At 38.5% G+C, this 18,735-nt stretch overlaps 1 protein-coding gene across 7 annotated transcripts in view; it reads left to right on the top strand.

Annotated features, from left to right (window-relative positions):
- Positions 1-18,735, top strand: part of Nrxn1 (neurexin 1) — a 1,103,898-nt gene that overhangs the window by 1,042,789 nt on the left and 42,374 nt on the right. For 2 of the 7 annotated variants that reach the window (XM_032907824.1, XM_032907825.1), the window contains exon 1: positions 8,129-9,190. The exons of the other annotated variants lie outside the window; for them this stretch is intronic. In XM_032907824.1, the coding sequence (XP_032763715.1) occupies positions 9,158-9,190 (33 nt within the window). In that variant the 5' untranslated portion in view covers positions 8,129-9,157. Of the gene's footprint in view, positions 1-8,128; positions 9,191-18,735 lie in introns of those variants that run through there. 7 annotated transcript variants of the gene reach the window in all.

Below are 18,735 nucleotides of genomic sequence, written 5' to 3' on the forward strand. Positions count from 1 at the left end.
ACTACATTTTTCAGTTTTATTGAATGTTTTTATTTACATTTTAAACGTTATCCCCTTTCCTGGTTTCCTCTCAAGAAACCCGCTATCCCATCACTCTCAAACCCCCACTTCTATGAGGGTGGTCCCTCACCCACCCACCCATTCCTCCATATTTCCCTACAACGGGCCATCGAGCCTTGACAAGGTCAAGGACCTCTCCCCCCATTGATGCCAGACAAAGCCATCCTCTGCTCCATATGCAGATGGAGCCATAGGTCCCTCCCTGTGCTCTCTTGGAATGGTGGTTTAGTCCCTGGAAGCTCTGGAGGGTCTGGTTGATTGATACTGTGTTCTTCTTATGGAGTTGTAACCCGCTTCAGCCACTTCCGTCCTTTCTCTAACTTCTCCACCGGGGACCCCATGCTCAGTTCAGTGCTTGGCTGTAAGCATCCACCTCTTTATTTGTTAGGCTCTGGCACCCTTTTCAATTTTAAAGAAATCATTTCAGAATTAATCAGTAGCATCATTAAAGTAGTGATATTTTAGTAATGGATCTGGATGGTCAGTCACGTTGAAAACTGGCCCAACTGATGGTGGGCCAGAAGTGTGTGCGACAGGTGAATTCTCACAGGTGGGTGTACCTCAGAGTAAGGCATAAAAAACTACCTAAGACACCCATCTGGAATATGCGTTAAGTATGCAGCTTTTAACCTCATCCTTAAAGTTATAATTTCAAGGCAAATTCATAAAGTAACGAAGATCAATATAAGGTTACCAACTGTATTTTAATAATTACCTTAATCCTAAGGATAGCCATTGATTGATTTAAAATATTGACCCACATGAACTCAATATAGTAATTGCCCATGAAACATTGTATTTATTGCGGTGCATATTTGAAAAGTCCTTCTGCTCTTTGATTTTCCTTATATTAAGGTACAACCTTGCTACTAGCCCCTTCCCTTTGTGTTTGTACCTGCATTCACTTGCAGAGTGGTAGAGTGTTGTGTGGTTTTTTCTGTAGCTATCCTGTTGTGTTTTCTTTTTTTTTTTTTTCATCTTTATTAACTTGAGTATTTCTTATTTACATTTCGATTGTTATTCCCCTTCCTGGTTTCCAGGCCAACATCCCCTAACCCCTCCCCCTCCCCTTCTTTATGGGTGTTCCCCTCCCCATCCTCCCCCCATTACCGCCCTACCCCCAACAATCTCATTCACTGGGGGGTCAGTCTTAGCAGGACCCAGGGCTTCCCCTTCCACTGGTGCTCTTACTAGGATATTCATTGCTACCTATGAGGTTGGAAGCCAGGGTCAGTCCATGTATAGTCTTTGGGTAGTGGCTTAGTCCCTGGAAGCTCTGGTTGCTTGGCATTGTTGTTCTTATGGCCTATAACATTATCTGTGTTGTGAGGCTACAGGTTACACTCACTGTGCCCTACCTCTGGTTTATTAATGTGCTTGAATTACATTCACAATTTATTTTCTTTTCTCCTTTACACTTTCTCTTTTATTCTTCATTTCCTTATTTCCTTTATTTCTCTTGTATTTCTGATAAATAGCCATGGACTATAACTTTAGTGATTGATGTTTTTCACAATCAATCCTTAAAAATCCTTGGTCAGTGACTTCTCTTTGCAAAACAATATTGTTCTACTCACTGACACATTACAACCTGAAAGGATCAGTTTCTTAATGACTTGTCATTTCATTCTTGAGATTAGATCAAAGTGAACATCATCCATGTGTAAAAATGAGTAAACATACAGGATGCCACGCAGTTCAGAAATGTCAAACATGAGGCAGTAAAGGACAGTATGAATGCTAAAGAGACTGTGTCCAAAATCACACATTTAGCAATGTTATCCTCTCACCAGAGGCTAGAAGCCACCTATGATGCTCTCTGCACAAGACAGCATTGTTTCCGTCTATGAATCAGTAATATTTTGTGTACAAGTAGACTAGTAATTCCTTTCTATGGGGACGTTGTCAAACAGCTAGTGAAGTTCTGATACCACAACATTCAATAATGAATCTAGAAAGCCATCCTAAGGAAGCCTCTTTGTACAAATGACTTCCAAGGACAATATATTGTCCCATCCTGGGAATCTGCGTGGGTCTGGTCTCTATTTGCAGCAGTAATGTAAGATCCACTGCAGCCAAGATCATGTGTAGCTTACTACACATCTATCTAAAATTCTCCCTTTTCCATTCATTAACTAAAGCAGACTGTACTTTCTAAAACCAGTTTGGGGCAACTATCATTTACTGAATGACCATACATCATACACATTTATTTTCTATTCTGCTGTGAAACCCTCCAGACATCTATGGTGTTGGATAGTTTCCTAGTGGTTTTATTTTTCAATAGTCTTTGCCTAACTAGAATTTCTGCGATAGAGCTGCAGACATGCTTTCATAGGAAAGGGCAAGGCTGACGACCTGAGGTCAGTCACTGAAATCTACATGGTGGAAGGTGAGAACTGACTTCCGATTTCTGCAAGCTGTCCTCTGACCACTACATGCATGCTGTGGGATGCATACATGCACATACCACACAACATATACTCACTGTATACACACACAGCACATATATACACATTCACACATGACTGAGTGTTTACAAACTGAACAAAGAACAAAGAAGGAATCCTGTTGAGAGGTTTCTCTGAAGAACGCTGATTATTAGAGTCATGGTCAGAGGGTTCTTACTTTTCTAGCTAGCAGTACAGACTTGAGAGTAGTCTACTTCACAAAGTCTCTATGGAAGTTTACAGAAATTCAGATACTCAGGTTTCTTCACATTTCTTAGAAATGTTGAGAATAACTATTCTAGAGCACTGAAGTTAGATCTAATTTGAGAAGAATTCATGTTACCTATTTTCAAGATTACAAATGTTACTTACTCACTGTAAGCCTCAATTCCTGATTGTTTTAAAATAATATAGTAGTTATGATATCATGCTATTGTAAAGATTGTGAGATAAGTCTTAATATTTTTATTCTTGCAATTATAATATAATTATATCGTTTTCTTCACTTCCTTCCCTCTAAACCTGCCTATATAATACTCCTTAATCTATTAAATTCAAGGCCTCTCTTTTCATGAATAATTATTGCATTCATATATGTATATGTGATATATATTCCTAAACATAAATACAGCCTCCTCAGTGTGTATTTATGAGCAAGGCTGACCTTGTATTTTTGCTTCTTAAAAGCCCTAGGGCTGGGGGATTGCTCAGTCCATAAAAATGCCTGTTGCTAAAGCATGAGGCCCTGAGTTCGAATCTCTAGCAACCATGCAAACACCCAGCATGGAAGCTTATGCCTGCAGCCCCAGAACAAAAAGGAAGAGAGATCTTCAGCCAGCTAGCCTAGTCAAAGCATGGTCTAGGCTCAGTCAGCGAAGCAACCCCGTTCCAAAATTGAAGATGAAAATGATCAAGGAAGACATCCAGTGTCAATCTCTGGCCTCATGCATGTATGTGCACACCCATACACATGCACATAAACTACACGTACACATACAACATATTACCTAGAGAGTGTGAAAATAAAAGGTAAAAGACAAGAATAGAGAGGAAGGAAGCATAAGTCTGTAGAATTTTACTCATTAAGGTGCCCCTGACGTACACTTAAGAGTGTTAAGTTAGTAGGTAATAGGTTTAGAGATCATTGGTTCCTCAAATAAGCGTTGCCACTACACGGGAGGAAAGGAAGCCAAAACTAATAATAAATATGTACAAAGGCAGTCTACTGTGATCTTCCCAACAGTTCTATTTTCCTATCTCATAAAAATGAAAAAGGTTCCAATACAATTGCCTCTATGATCTTGTCTCTCAACTGGAGCTTGCTTCCTGGCATATGTCTTTTAGAAAGTCATCCATGCATCCTACTTCTCATTCATGATGAATGTGGTATGACAATTTACATTGAGAAAAATCTCCTCCAACTACTCCTATTCTTCTAAAAAGAAAATACTTAGGAGCGAGGCATAGCAGCTCATCCTGGTAGTCCCAGAACTCAGAAAGCAGAAACAAGAAGACTTTAGCGTTGGAAACCAGCATGGGTGCAGATTGAGTTCCATGTCCCTGAGCTACAAATCTTCCCCTTTGAAGTAAAAAATTAGAAAAAAAATACTGAACCATATCATTTTGTATTTCTTAACCTACAGACACTCATCTGAGTATTTGGGTATTCTTATATTTTTGGTTGTGAGTCCAGCCTTTAACAGCTGAGTCTTCTCTCCAGCCAGTGTTCTGACTCTCCATTCTCAACAGCAGCAGTTTTTAGTGCCTTAATTTTTCACCAGTGTCATATGGACAGGGACTTGTGGGTGGAGAGGGCAGACAGAGAGCTTGTCTTATATCTTACTTGACATCAGCTTCTCCATGTCCTCTAAATGCCACTCTGGTTAATAGCTATTAACTTTTAAATTTCTTTATAAGTACATCTCTTTATCAGGATTAGAACATACATGTATGGAGTTCAGAGAATAACTTGGAAGACTCCGTTTTTCAACATGTGGGTCATCAGGCTTGGTAGCAAGTGTCTCTTTATCCACTGATCCATGTAGTGTGTGTGTGTGTGTGTGTGTGTGTGTGTGTGTGTGTGTGTGTGTGCGTATGTGTATGTGTATTTAAACGATTTTGAAACTTAGCAACATTGTTTTTGTTTTTATCCACACTCTGAGATGTTTAAAATGCCACTAGTATATACCTTAAACAAAACTATTCAAACTTTGCATGACAGTTTGATCTGTACAAAAAGGGGCAAAACCATTTGAACTATAGGAGCTGAGAGAGTTATGGAAATCTACCATTTTGAAAAGAATCCTGAAAAGCCTTCTTACCCCGACTTGTTATGATCCCCACAGGTCTTGGGCTGCTCTTTATAACTATTATCCTTTCAGCATTGTAGTCTCAGAAAGGGGGGGTGGCAAAACAACAGAGGGAAACACCTATAGACTTCATTCCTACAACTTGTTCCTATGACCGCATCTCTAGTGTGGCTTGGAGTTTCTCTGTAACTAAGCTCTGCAGCTTACCCCTACTTTACTGACCATGACCATTTCAGGCTGTAATGCCCTCCTGCATTGACTGTGACAATTTCAGACTGTAACATCCTGTTGCCTTAGCTATGGCCATTTCAGGCTGCAACCCCCTGCTGCAGTGACCATGACCACTTCACTATAACACCCTGTTGCAATAGCCATGACCACTCCAGGCTCTAACACCCCACTGCACTGACAATGCACACTTCAGGCTCTAACACCCTGTTGCAATAGCCGTGACCACTCCAGGCTCTAACACCCCACTGCACTGACAGTGCACTCTCCAGGCTTTAATGCCCCCTTGCACGAACTGTGACATTTCAGGCTGTAACACCCTGCTTCACTGACTGTGGTTGTTTCAGACTGTAACCCTGTTGTTTTACCTGTGACCATTTTGGGCTGTGACACCCTCCTGCAGTGACCAGGAACATGACATGAGTGGAGCTGAAATGAGAATGCACCTGAAGCTGGTCTTGAGATCTCAGTTTTCTGGAATCCTGTGTGAGGGTGAAGAGATTCAGCAGCGTGTAAGGATGAGAACTGTAGGCAGTTTCTGGGGAAGAACGACATTTGGCCCTTTCTATAAACCATGCTATAGAATGGTTCATGATCGGCTTAGCTTGCTTTCTTGTTCCCCTTCCTGCCCTCAAGGATTGCTCCAGTAGCCTAAGAAATGTATTTGAGCATGAGAAAAGACTGTACAGCCTTCATATAATCTCTCAAATGCTCCTATACTGCCCCTGGCCACATACTTCAAGATGCAAATATCATGAAGAAGCATAGAACTAAAGCAATTGGTATTTGTATTATCTCGATGAGACTAATTTCTCACTTTACTTTAACAAAAGGAAAATCTATGAAGAATAGATTCTTTGACCCAAAGGCACTACCCAAGCAAGCCTGTGCTAACATATTAAACACATTTCCCCTGTGACTTCAAGGTTGCTGTACTTTGAATTGTCTGTTTGCCTCTTATCCATATTCATGGTTGCCATCCTTCTATAACTAACCTAGTCGAAACCCTCTTCATATAGATTTGTTTCCTTTCATTTTGATAATGTAAGTCCTAATATATAATCTTAAAAACTGTTGGAAAGGTAGTTGAAACACTTAATGTTTAGAACGCATCTTTTGCATCATGGTACTACTGTTCTTTGCGGCCAGCCCGCTCTGCTATGGACGCTCTGTGCACCCCCAATCACTCGATAGCAATATCTCTAGTTGTGTTGATCAGAAAACGCCCCTTTGTGTCTTGAGCATCCATTTTAGGGTTAGGGAGACAGGTGGACGGTAGAGATGCTCCCATAAATTTGGAATAATTTAAGAATTTAAAAACCTCTAATAAGTCATTAGCCTTAGCTAATTATTTGATTAATTAATTAATTAATTATTAGCAAACAATTTATTTGTTTTTCATTCCATGTCTCTTAAAGTTATGGGAATTTAGGCAGAAACAATGAAGATTAATAGCTATGCATCTAAGTTCTGGATTCTGGATGATAGAAATGTACACCAGGTGAAGAGTACAATAAAACTGGTTTTGGTTTGTCCTTGTGACCTGGCTTTCCGAATAATAGCAATACCTTAAACTGCAGCTCAAGGTCCTCTCTGCTTCGTCATGCTAGTTGCATCCAGCTAGAAACTCAGATTAAACTGGTTAAATTAATGTTCTGGGTAAACAGACAAGTTACTTATTTTACAATCTTTAGCTTTTCCATCTATGAGAATCAGAGTTGCTTTAGGTGAACTGTCATTACATTTCAAAGTTGTTAGCCCATGAAAGGTAGTACTTCCCTTCGTATCTGGAGATGGAAGGGTAGAATTGAAGTGGGCTGTGGAGCTCTTCAGACTGTCCGAGCCTGTATCTAAGATTCCTCCCCTTGTGAGCCCACCCCTCTCATTTGCATAAAATAAGGAGCCACCTTACTCCCCCATCTCCTCCTTTTCCATTAGTATTTTCTCTCAAAATCTCTACAATTCATGTTTCTCAAAACCTAAGTGAACACAGGTATCGTTATTTTATTTAGTTCCTTGTCTTTAAATTACAAAATAAATACTATAAACAGCTGGTGAGAGTGTGCAGAATGGAACCTGATGAAACTATAATTCATTTCCCTTTCTATTTCAGACTCCTTTCTGAGATAAACCTCTACTACCTGATATGTTATATCTTTGTGAAAATATGCCTATATATCATTTGTGTGTGTGAGTGGATGTGGATGTGAGGTGTATGTGTTTGTGTGTGTGTGTGTGTGTGTGCATAGACTTTACTATTCACATTTTGAGTGTTCTATTTCAAATGGCAATATATCTTAGGAATATATTCATCTAGGCACAAATGAATTTATAAAATTATGTTTTACAGATTTACAGAGTAGTATTTTTCTTGTTAATCTGAACTGTCCCTTATTGGTTCATTGTGAGTGAGTTATTTAGGTTTCTGGCTTTAGCTAAAACAGTGCCATGCTGTTAGATGCAGGTAGAGTGCTTGACTTTGATGCTGTTTATTTTCTTTCTATGAAAAGTGCTCCACGTTTTACCTTTTGTTTTGAAAGAATAAAATCACTCTGTCTAGGTCCATGTTGTTATTAAGCAAATAGGTCAAATATATGTACCAAGTACAGGACAGCATATTAAAAGGTGCTAAAAATGCTTTTATGTCTCGAGACCAATGCTAAATAAAAGGAAGAAGGAAAAGACACTTGGAGAATGTATATCGTAAGGTTCCACAGTTGAGGAGTGCCTCAAAATAAATCGTAGTCAAGAAAGAATGACAGTTTTAGTAGTCTCAAGCTCAGTCACCATTTTCTAACTGCAGTGTCTCTCTTGGTGCTTATTCTCAGTTCACCTTTTCTATGTAGCGTTGGCTGACTTGGAAAGAGATTTGAAATGCATGGATATCATCATAACTGGGCAATGAAAAATAATTTTAAAAGTGACTGGGGCATTTTCTTAGATAATTTCCTAAAGATATTTTAGTACTTCATGTGTGCTTTTGTGTCTTCATGGTAGTGTCCTTTGGAAAACACCATGGTCTTTCCTCTTAGCATGCCGGTAGAATGTGCAAGTAGTTACTCTGATGTGGTGTGTGCTGTTTTCCTATTTTTCAATGGTAGCAGATGGACTGGGCACAGATTTCCATATGGTATTCCAGGTGTGCAGTCTTTTATTTACTGAAGAATTATTTTAAATTTCAGAAGGAAAGCAAATAATAATAACAATACACATTTCCACTTGATTGCTGGCAAACATGTTTGTTCTTTAAGATTTGGGAAGCAAGATGTGTACTGCCTGCTTGTTTGTTTTTATTTTTACTAATCAATCAGATGGCATATTTATTAGTACTATGTCTTTAAAAGCAAAATGTTCTAACTGGCAAAAAGCTCAATATATTTCTTGATGTTGCATAATTGCTCTCATAAAAATCATCCCATAAAAACAGTCATAATAAACATGGATTGTGTGTGTGGGGGGGGTAACATTCATTGACTTGAAAATAAAATTATAATTGTAATTATAAAGCTTTGGGGAGTCTAGTATAAAGAGTACGAGATAATAGTCTCAATTTTGAGCTTCTAATTTAGTATTAGGCAAAAAACAAGATAACGATCTAAAGGAAATCACGTAGGAGTTAGGGAATGAAAGGTTGACAGGAATAGTTTCTCTTCGAACTGCTGAGCATACGGATTGAAAAAAAAATTATAGAGAAAAAGCCCCGACCGTGTGAGTATAAGGGTTAAAAGCAGCCTGCACCCCTTGAGTCCCGAAGCAAATTCAACAACAGAGACTGGCTGGACTTTGAGCGGAGCGCGGTCTGGGCTGTGTACCAACAGCCTCGTTAACTGCAGACGGAACTGCAGCATCCCTTCCTGCAGTAGCGCACCAGCCATTGGCTCTTCTGTGACACGTGACTGATAGAGGCTTTTCTGTGTCTTTTCTCGCCCATCTGTGTGCAGGGCACTGATAGGCCAGGCTGATGCGCAGGCAATTTATCATCTTGATCTCCCACTGAGTCAGGGAGCTCTCCTGTCACCAGTATTGATTTCAGAGGATGGACTAAATTTCCTAGGATTTCCATTAAGAATTAAGAAAAAAGCTCTAAGCACGCAGGGTAGCCAGACAGACATGGATATGAGATGGCACTGTGAAAACTCGCAGGTAGCTTCTTCTCTCACAGCCGCTAAGCACAGCTTAGTTCTGCAGCATGCAGGGTTTAAGATACCAGAAGCTTAAAATCAATAAGGATGGAAATACGAGCAGACTCATTCGGATGAACTGATTTTAAGATTTATATGAAATATTCTTTTTAGAAATTGCATGTCAAATTTATGCACGCTGTATATGAACTGTAGAGAGATTTTAAATTTGGAGCTGTCCTTAAACCCTGAGCATGGTTGCTTTTAGTTTTGTCTGCTGCTTTTCTGTGAGCTTCGGAGGGTTTTTTTTTCCAGCATGCTTATGGCAAAAACAACTAAAACTTGACTGTGGGGTGTGTGTGTGTGTGTGTGTGTGTGTGTGTGTGTGTGTGTGTGTGTGTGTGAACTTGGGTCAAGAAAAAGCATGAATAAACGCTGCTTTCAATACTTACCAGACTGCTTTATTACTGTTAATAATTTGGTAAAAAATGTTGCTTAAATATGCTTGTATTCTGGCCGTGCATGCTTTTGCGGCACAGTGAGATTTTTATCAAGAATTCGCAAGGTGTTGTGTCTGAATTATACTCATGTTGGGTAACAGAGACTGTATTTGTGATCAGTGTTTAAACTTAACTATTATAAATATTTCCTGATGATAGGAATTGAGTAACATATATATATATATATATATATATATATATCACTTCTGCTTACTTAAAAATATATGTGCTGGATAACGAAAGTGTTGATATTTCTGAAATACTAACTTTGATTATTTATTTCAAAATAGCAAGATTTCAATCTCTAGGAATGCTTCCTAGATGAAAGAACTAAAATGGTTTTAAAAATATTTTATCTAGTTATAAGCCTCTAAAAATTGTTGTTTATGTATATAAGAGGTTTTCTGTAGCGTGTGTGTGTGTGTGGGGTGGGGTGCTGGGGTATGTGTGGTGTTGTGTGGGGAGAGGGGGTAAATGCCCCGAGGAATTATATGATATTCTTTTGGCTAGTCCTCATTCTTATGAGGAGAAAAATGCCTTGGCATTCACGCATTTCCTAGACCCCCGGGGAATCAAAGCTAGCAGAAGTAGATGCTAGGAGATGTCCAGATGGGATTGGCCCGCTTGGCAGGGAGTGGAGACAATGGGTGGGGGTGGAGCAGATGGAAGACAGAAGGACCGCACGTTAGCAAAGGGCTGGGGGTGGGGTAGGGAGGAATTCTGTTTGCTTCCTAGAGAAGAAAGCCCAGTCTCTCTTTTCATGGGAACTTCTGATTGCAGCTTCTTTTCATTATGGGACAGGATATCATTTCTGTGGTGACAGTTACATTAAATTCAAGTAACCTCTGCAGTTTAGGTTAGGGGAGAAAATCCGTGAATACAGGTTGCTCTGTCAGATTATTAACAGATCCTTGCTTACGTGTTTTTGTTTTTTTTTTTATGATCTTTGTGTCTTTACTGTGTTAAGAAAAAATAGGGGGGAAATTAAAATCAAGTTTATACATTTTGAGCTGGTGGCATCCTAAAGTGAATGTGGACATTATTGTTAAACTTTCATCCCAGACCATTGGTAAAACATTCATAGTGTTGCCAAAATTTTGCCTATTGAGTGTTAGTATTGAAAATATCGACAGCCTCTGATAACCAAGCACTATTACTTCTAACGTTTAGTGAGATCACATATCTAGAACAATGTCTGAGTAGTTTATTTAGGTCATTGTTGTTTATGACACAGCCTGAGTGTTTCAATGACCAGTTAAAATTCTGAAATGAAATAAATCTCTTAGCATCCTTCATCCAGTTTTCTGTCATTTCTGGTTACACAGCTTTTCACAAAAGTGTCACAAAATAATAGGATAGAAATCAACTTATTATTATTAACAAATCATCATTACGATTTGTAAAATCTCTGATTTTAGTTAGCCTGATAGTTATTTTTTTTAAGTACAAATGAGTTTGATTAAAATCATATACTAAAAAACACTGAAATGTTTTAACACAGATCTTTTCTTCTATAGGTCCTTCATAGCATACTGGCTTATGTTTTAGGTAGAACATCTTGCAAAGAAGCTATTTTCCAGGAAGTCTTAGCATGTTGCAAGTGTCTTTGTATTTACCTTTGGAACCTTGACTTTAGCAAAGAGTCATTAAATGAACCACATGACAGGACTCTTTAGCTTTGGTATCTTGATCTGTGTTGAAGTTGCTGTGCTTAGATCATTTACAGTATTTTTTTCAGAAGCTGAAGAAGAAAGGTGATTTCTTATCACACTTTCCTTTTTCATCGTTTCTTTATGACCTGTGCTTGGAAATTAATGGTCTTCATTTGGCACATTCTGCCTAACATTCCTAGAAGGGAAGAAATGTCTGTATATAGAAACTGGGACAGAGTTTCTGTTTTGGCAGCCTGACTGCTGTTCATTAAACAAAATGACCCAGTGGTAAAGGGTGAAATTTCTATTAAGTACACAATCAAAGTTATGCAAAAGACTAAGCAAAGAGAAGTAAAATTTCAATTTGCACCACATATATTGGTACAAATAAATTTATTCCAGGCATTTGAAAGGAAATGGAAGGATTTGAAGTTTGAGGTTTGCCTTTCATAGTTTCAAGACCAGTCAGGAACACAGAGTAAGACCCTTTCTTAAAGTAATTAATCAATAACTAATCAATTAAAAAAGCTTTAAACTCCATATTTTGCACTTGGATTTATCTGCCAAGCAAATTTCTGATTGAGACATTACCAGGAAGATGCTTACACAGTACAAATCCTTAGTGGAAGCATTAGATACTAAAGATGACGAAAGCAGGGATGTTGATGTACTACTCTCTGTTCCATGTGCCCCTTTAATTTATGAAATGGGCTCATCCCACAGCATCTCATGTTTACAAACTGCAAGTGCGATCAGTTAACTCTATGTCTGTTGTTGACTTATCGTGGGAAAAGCCCTTGAAACTTAAATATTTTAGTTTTTAAGTAAGAAACAGAACCAAGGACTGTAGGCCTTTGTCTACGAAAATTAAGATTTTTGAGAAATAGATGTATGTTCCACCACTTAGCAAATGACTTCCTTAAAACAAGAGCTTCTGTTTTAGATTATGTATTTTATATTATACATGCATATGTTTTGCCTACATGTATACATATAGACCACATGCCTGCCTGGTGCCTGGGACCAGAGTTGTGGGTAACTGTGAGCCAGAACGTAGGCTCTAGGAATTGAGTCCTGGTCCTTTGCAAGAGCAATGGATACCTTAAATTGCTGAACCATTTCAATAGCCCAGAAATAATATTCTGTGTTATCCAAAAGAGTATTCTAGTCTATTGCTGTACCACTCTGAAACCACCCCACAGTATCTAAATCCACGTTCTTAATTTTAGTGTTATTTGTATTGACACAATGCACAGATGAGCAGGGTATTGACTGCTTAACTATAACCAGACCAAGTGACATACATTATCCTGTCTTCCCCCTGACCCCCCTCCATTCCTTGCTTGTAGTGTTTACTCCTCTGCGGCTTTACCTATGATTCATGGGCTCAAATGCTTATTGATCAGAAACATAGTATGTTACCTGCCACAGAACTCAAACCTATCAATTTCAGGGTGTTAATATAGCAATGTTCCTTGAAAGTTGTTCTTAAATTAATCTTTGAATTTCTTTGATTTCAAGTAAGGTTGACATTATTTAGCCTAGACTTGTGATTCTCAATGTTCTTAGCTCTGCCTTTACTACAGTTCTTCATGTTGTGCTGACCCCAACCCTAGAATTACTTTATTACAACTTCTTAACTGTAATTTTTATGAATCTACTTTTATGAATCATAATGTAAGGATTTTATACACATATCCGATGTGTCTGTGTGTGTGGGCATACCTGTGTGTGTGTGTGTGTGTGTGTGTGTGTATGTAAGGTTCATTCAACTACTCAAATGGTTGCAACCCACAGACCAAGAACCGCTGCCCTGAACAATTTATTGCACTGCCCGTTGTCCTGTCACTTTTATTCCTTGAAGGCCTCTCTTCTGTACGCACTCCGACAGGCAGGATGGAGCTGGGCTAAGGCACTCCAGAGTGAGCCTCCTCTGGAGCAGGCTGCTGTTTAAAACAATTGGAGGAAATGGCAGTTAATAGATCCATGGATATCTCAGCTCCTTTAGCAGATTAAGGCAGAATGAGTCCAGGCAAATGGCCACTGTGCAGAGCAGGAAGACTCTATGACGTATTCTGCACCATACTCTATGACGTATTCCTACCTCTGTGATGTAATGATGTGATTACTGCCGCACCTTTCCATCTGCTTCTCCACTATTCCGTTTCATCTGGAGCCAAGGTTAGACAAGAGTAACACATCTAGATCTCCATCCCAAAATTCAATGGTTTTTTCATTCCAATATCTTTTTCGATATTCAGATAAAGCAGATATTTTAACAGCAAAAAGCCTCAAAGCTTTTCTTATTATTTCTCCAAAAATATAACGTAATTTTTTCAATAAATATCTGTCGTTTAAATTATAAAAATATTTAACAGTGGTAGGAGTATTGAATAATATTTTAGCAAAGCAAGAGAGTTCAGCTTCCAAAAGGACTCAGTCCTGATAAGATTCCCTTCTTTCTTTTATTATTGCTTTTTCAAAGACATTGTATCCTCCCGTGTGTAAGTCTTTGAATGTTATATATGTTGATATGTTTATATCATAAATTGAGCAGTAAATCTGTGGATTAGATGGGGTTTACAAGTCTGGGAAACTCCTTTGCTTGGTTAACTTCTTCACAACCTTTCACCCTGCCAATTCTTGTAGAGCATAGTTAGAGACAAAATGCCAGGGCTGCGGGTACAGATTAGTGGTACAGCATTTGCCATGCTTGTGTAAAGCCTTCAGTTTGATTTCTAGCCTGGGAGAAAAGGCAGCCAGCCTTGTAGTCAGTCACTGGAAGAATTATGAAAAGTATATAGTACATGTAAATATAGATTACACACGTATATGTCCATATATATGATAAAGTGGATATTCTGTTAAAGCAAAGTGACTTTTATTACTCAGTAAAACTAATTTATTGTCAGCTCAAAGTTTGCTAGAAATTCTTTTTTTACATTTGTACTTGAAGTTGCATAGTAATTGCTTCAAATCGCAATCCTTATTTTTTCCATGTGGGAGCTAGTTACATACACAAGATCATGGGCTTTTACATTTACCCTTTGTGTTGTTGTTTCCACTCACACACACAGCATTTGGCTGGACTGCCTTTAGATTAGGTTTGTGTGATAACACAATCCTCTTCAGAGTCCCGTGTGAAGTGTGTGTCCATACATTTACTGCTAAATGTGTAGCCACTAAAACCTAGATCCAAAGGGTATGCTTAACCAATAAGAAGCCTGATCAGGGAATAACTGTGCAGCTCTAGAAACTGTCCTATGTTTATTACAAGATTATAGCTAGAATACGTCAGCCATTGCTAGGTTCTTATCACTGTGCTTTTTATATATCTGATAGTTATGATACGTAAATACGCCTACTGGTTGAGTGCTCTCTACAAAAACCCTGCTGGATATCTTCAGTGACTATCTAGAATGTAAGGTACTTTATATCTTGCAAGTTCACTTACCAATCAGGATAAATGCTCACACACCAGGAGAGTACTGGAAGTTGAACTGCCTTCTTTCCAAGTATCACTTAACGGGCACATGCCTTCTGTGAGTGCCTCTGCTTTAGAAAGGGTTCAGCACAGGTTAAAGAGACACAAGGCGATGTTATTTGACTGTATACACTCCAGTTCTATGATCACACAGTGAAAAAGTAATGCAAGATCAGATAAAATCAGGTGGTCACCCATCCCTTAGTACTATCCCAGCCTCTAAGGTGGTGTGAAGACTTAAGACGAGAGAAAGGTTTAGATAGGGGTGTTTTACAGTGGTAGAATGTCTGTCTAGAACAGTCACGGCCCTGGGAACATGCTCAGAAGCATCAGAAAGGAAAGGAGAAAAAGGAGGAATTATCATTTAAGATGGTGATTTTTACAAATAAATTGGTGCCAAGGATAAATATTTAGAGCCAGAAGATAAGCTAAGCATGCATATGAAGTAGTCTACCACATTTCAGTGTGGCTGACTGTGTTTTGGCCTCAGTTTATGTTACTTTAGAGAAAGGGAAATGAATATAAATATGGGAAGAATGCAGGTCACTGGGTTTGAGGGAAACAATTTTGAAAAGTAAGAATTGTGGCACAAACAGCTTGCTCATGTTGTGGAATTGTTACTGTTAGTACCACTTCCTCAGTGCGTATTTCTTTTTAGAAGCAGAAACCAATTATGAGGCATCACATCCACAATTCAACTATATTTTGGTATAAAATATTAAACTCAATAGTATCAACAAAATCACAAACTAGAGATAAATAAGCTTGAGGTATTGTTTAAAGACATCCATGGTAGCAAAGTCTGCCTAGATTTCTGACTTTCTCATTTATACATACTATGATAGTAATCACAACTTTTGTTGGTTACTTTCTATTGCTGACAAAAGGACTAAACATGACTTTGGGGGGCAGGGCCTACTTAGCTTATGAAATCACAGTCCATCACTAAGGGAAGCGAAGGCAGGAACTCAAGCTGGGGAGGAACCTAGAAGCAGGGGGAAAAACAGAGCTATGGAAGAGTGCCGTTTAGTGCTGTTTACTGGCTTGTTCCCATACGTTGCTCTGCCTGCTTCCTTCTACAGTTCAGGACCACACGCCCACAGTGGCAGACCTCCCTTCCATGGGGCCAATTTGATGAAAGTGTTTTTCTTAATTGAGCACCCCTTTCACAGATGACAGTAGATTGTATCAAGTTTTCAAGAACTAATTTATTTTAAATAAAAGTTCCCCGGGTTCAGTAACAAAATAAATATTGACTTGAGCTTATTGCCCTCTAGGTAACAAGTCCATAAACATTGTATCTGGTCTTTCACTCTGTGGGAGGAGACATGACTGAATATATAGAGGTTTAGTATGGTGAGACTGAGAAAACTAGGCACTTGATTGAAAGATATTTTGAAAATATGCCATTCAAACAAGAATAATCTGGTTTGTGCCTATAAATATATAAATCCTAGATTTATATTTTAGTGGTTGCAGCTGTTCCATTTACTTGCTCTTTGAAAGTATCTGAGTCTTTAATAAACAACCCATGCAAAATACCACAACAGATGAGCGTCGTGGCACACACCTTTAAACTTAACCCTCAGGAGGCAAATGGATCTCTAAGTGCAAGGCCAGCCTAGGCTACATAGAGACTTCCAGGTCAACTAGGGCTTCACAGAGAGACACTTCCTCTAAATAATAAATAAATGAAAATAATTAAAAACACCACAGTTCACCAATTGCATGTAGAGTCTAGAAGTTAATTAGATCAATGTATTTCCTTTACCTCTTTAATATGGAAACACATGTGATAACTAGACCAACTTTAGATTATAAAAAGCATTCTAAGTTCATTAAACGCAATTCTCCCCCCATTCATCTTTCACAGGTGTTAGCATCCAATATAACCATCTCCTACTTGCCACAGGTGTTAGCATCCAATATAACCATCTCCTACTTGCCACTACTGCTTTTTAGTGAAAGATGATTTTTTTTTAAGAAACAATTCTTTTGTTCTACTTTTTCCTAAATGTCATGAGACTACTCTGGGAGATTTCAGGGTGACAGTAATTTGATTTCCAACATTAGTTGAGAGAAATTGCCTCAATGATACTCAGAATTCCAATAGGTAACATGGAATGAAAAGCTCTAAGATCAGTGTAATTAGCAGGAAAGCAGACCTTTCCGTGTGTGCCCCACCCATTTCTTCTGTTTAAACATTGATTTTATTCTTGATTTGGTCTTTATATCTTTTTCTCTCTTAGTTGTCCTTGGTTCATCTAAGTCACTCTCAGCTCTTTGTTCTGAGCCTCAAATCTGCCCTTACAGTCACTTCAGATTTATCTGAAATCCCACAGGTCCCAATGGGGACAGGTTATTTGTGGGAGAGTACCCAAATTTTAAACAGGTTTTCTAAATATTGGTTTATGCAATAAAGTGTACCAGGGAAGGTTCTTCAGCAATTAAAAGATCACCTGCTGTAGTTTGGGGTGCTTGATTTCCTCCTTTGCAAAGGGAGATATAAACAGCTTTAATCTTTAATACTTCATGGGTTTAGAGTGTAGATAAATGTGTCTTTTAAGAAAGACATTCTTAAATGGTCTGGGAAGCATGATTGCTCTTCATGTTGCTAAATCACCTTACCTAAATTTGCATGTGGTATTTTCTGACTGGATTTGTGTTTTGTTTTGTTTTTCTGAATAATTCATTCAGTCATGGCCTTAATTAGAGGCAAGGCTGATTCTTCCATTTTTACACTGATGATGACACAGGCTTGTTAGCATTCTGCCTGTGAACCTGCTGGATTTCAGAGAACTGATGATATGGAATCCTAGAAGCTCACAATAGGAGAAGTACCACACAAAGCAACAGCTCAGCAAATGAGGGAAATGTGGTATGTGTTCATAAAAGCAGGGCTTTGTATGAAAACAAAGGAATATGTCTCTGCACGCCTGTGTTCTCTCTCGCCGAATTCCCACTTTGATATGGAGTCATGAAATTATTTCAAATCCACTTTCCAGAAGCCAAAAATGGCTAAATTATTCATTATAAATGAAAAAACTTACTCCCATGTATCAAGAACTCTGATTTCTTCTCTGCTTCCCTAATAAGAACCTGTGGTGGAAACCAGAGGCTGGATGTACTAAGTAGACACCCGGGTGATGCTGGACCTGCTCTTTGGGGCTTCGGGCCTTGTACCTATAAATGTTTTATAAAGTGCCAGATGCTTCCCTCGGAAGTGTCACACTGCCCTCTGAACAGTGAGGCTCATTGTGGCTTCTAATGGAAGGGGGAGGAAAGTGGCCACAGGAGAGATAGATCGCACAGTCTGAGGAGCTGCTTTGCTACTGAGAGAGATTTACGGGAGACAGGTTTTAAAAGTGCCAAATGAGGAACTCAGGGAACAAGACCTTGTAAGCATTTTTCTATAATTGCTTAAGACAGAAAGTGGTTCTGTACTGATAATAAAAGGGTTATGTGTGCAAGAAAAAAGGTTTTTGTGGATGTTTCCACTTTGGACATAAGAACCAATATAGTTTGCAAATATCCATGGCCACTAGACTTCCTCAGCAGGGAAGTAGTTTGTGTTTTGTTGTTGTTGTTGTTTGTTTTTGCTTTGTTTTGTATTTTTCAGATGGTAGGTATAAATTTGAGACTTTGACATTAATAATTTAAAGACTTAAGATATAGAACATTTAGTAATTATATCTTTCAGGCTTTGTAAAACATTTATTGTCCAAATCAAAACTGAAGTTATTTACTCCCTATGGAGATACATTAGCATTTTAGCTTTTAAGCTAATCTTATGATGGTAGATTTGACTTCCAAAGCAGTTAGCTTGAAATATTTCAATTTAAAATATTTCTCAGGCTTTAGACAATGTAAGAAGTCTAGTTGCTTCTCACTGGGGAGAGAGGGAAATTAGGAGATGTGGGGACCAAATACC

The sequence above is a fragment of the Rattus rattus genome, chromosome 7 (genome assembly GCF_011064425.1).
Source record: "Rattus rattus isolate New Zealand chromosome 7, Rrattus_CSIRO_v1, whole genome shotgun sequence".
In the NCBI taxonomy this organism is placed as follows: Eukaryota; Metazoa; Chordata; class Mammalia; order Rodentia; family Muridae; genus Rattus; species Rattus rattus.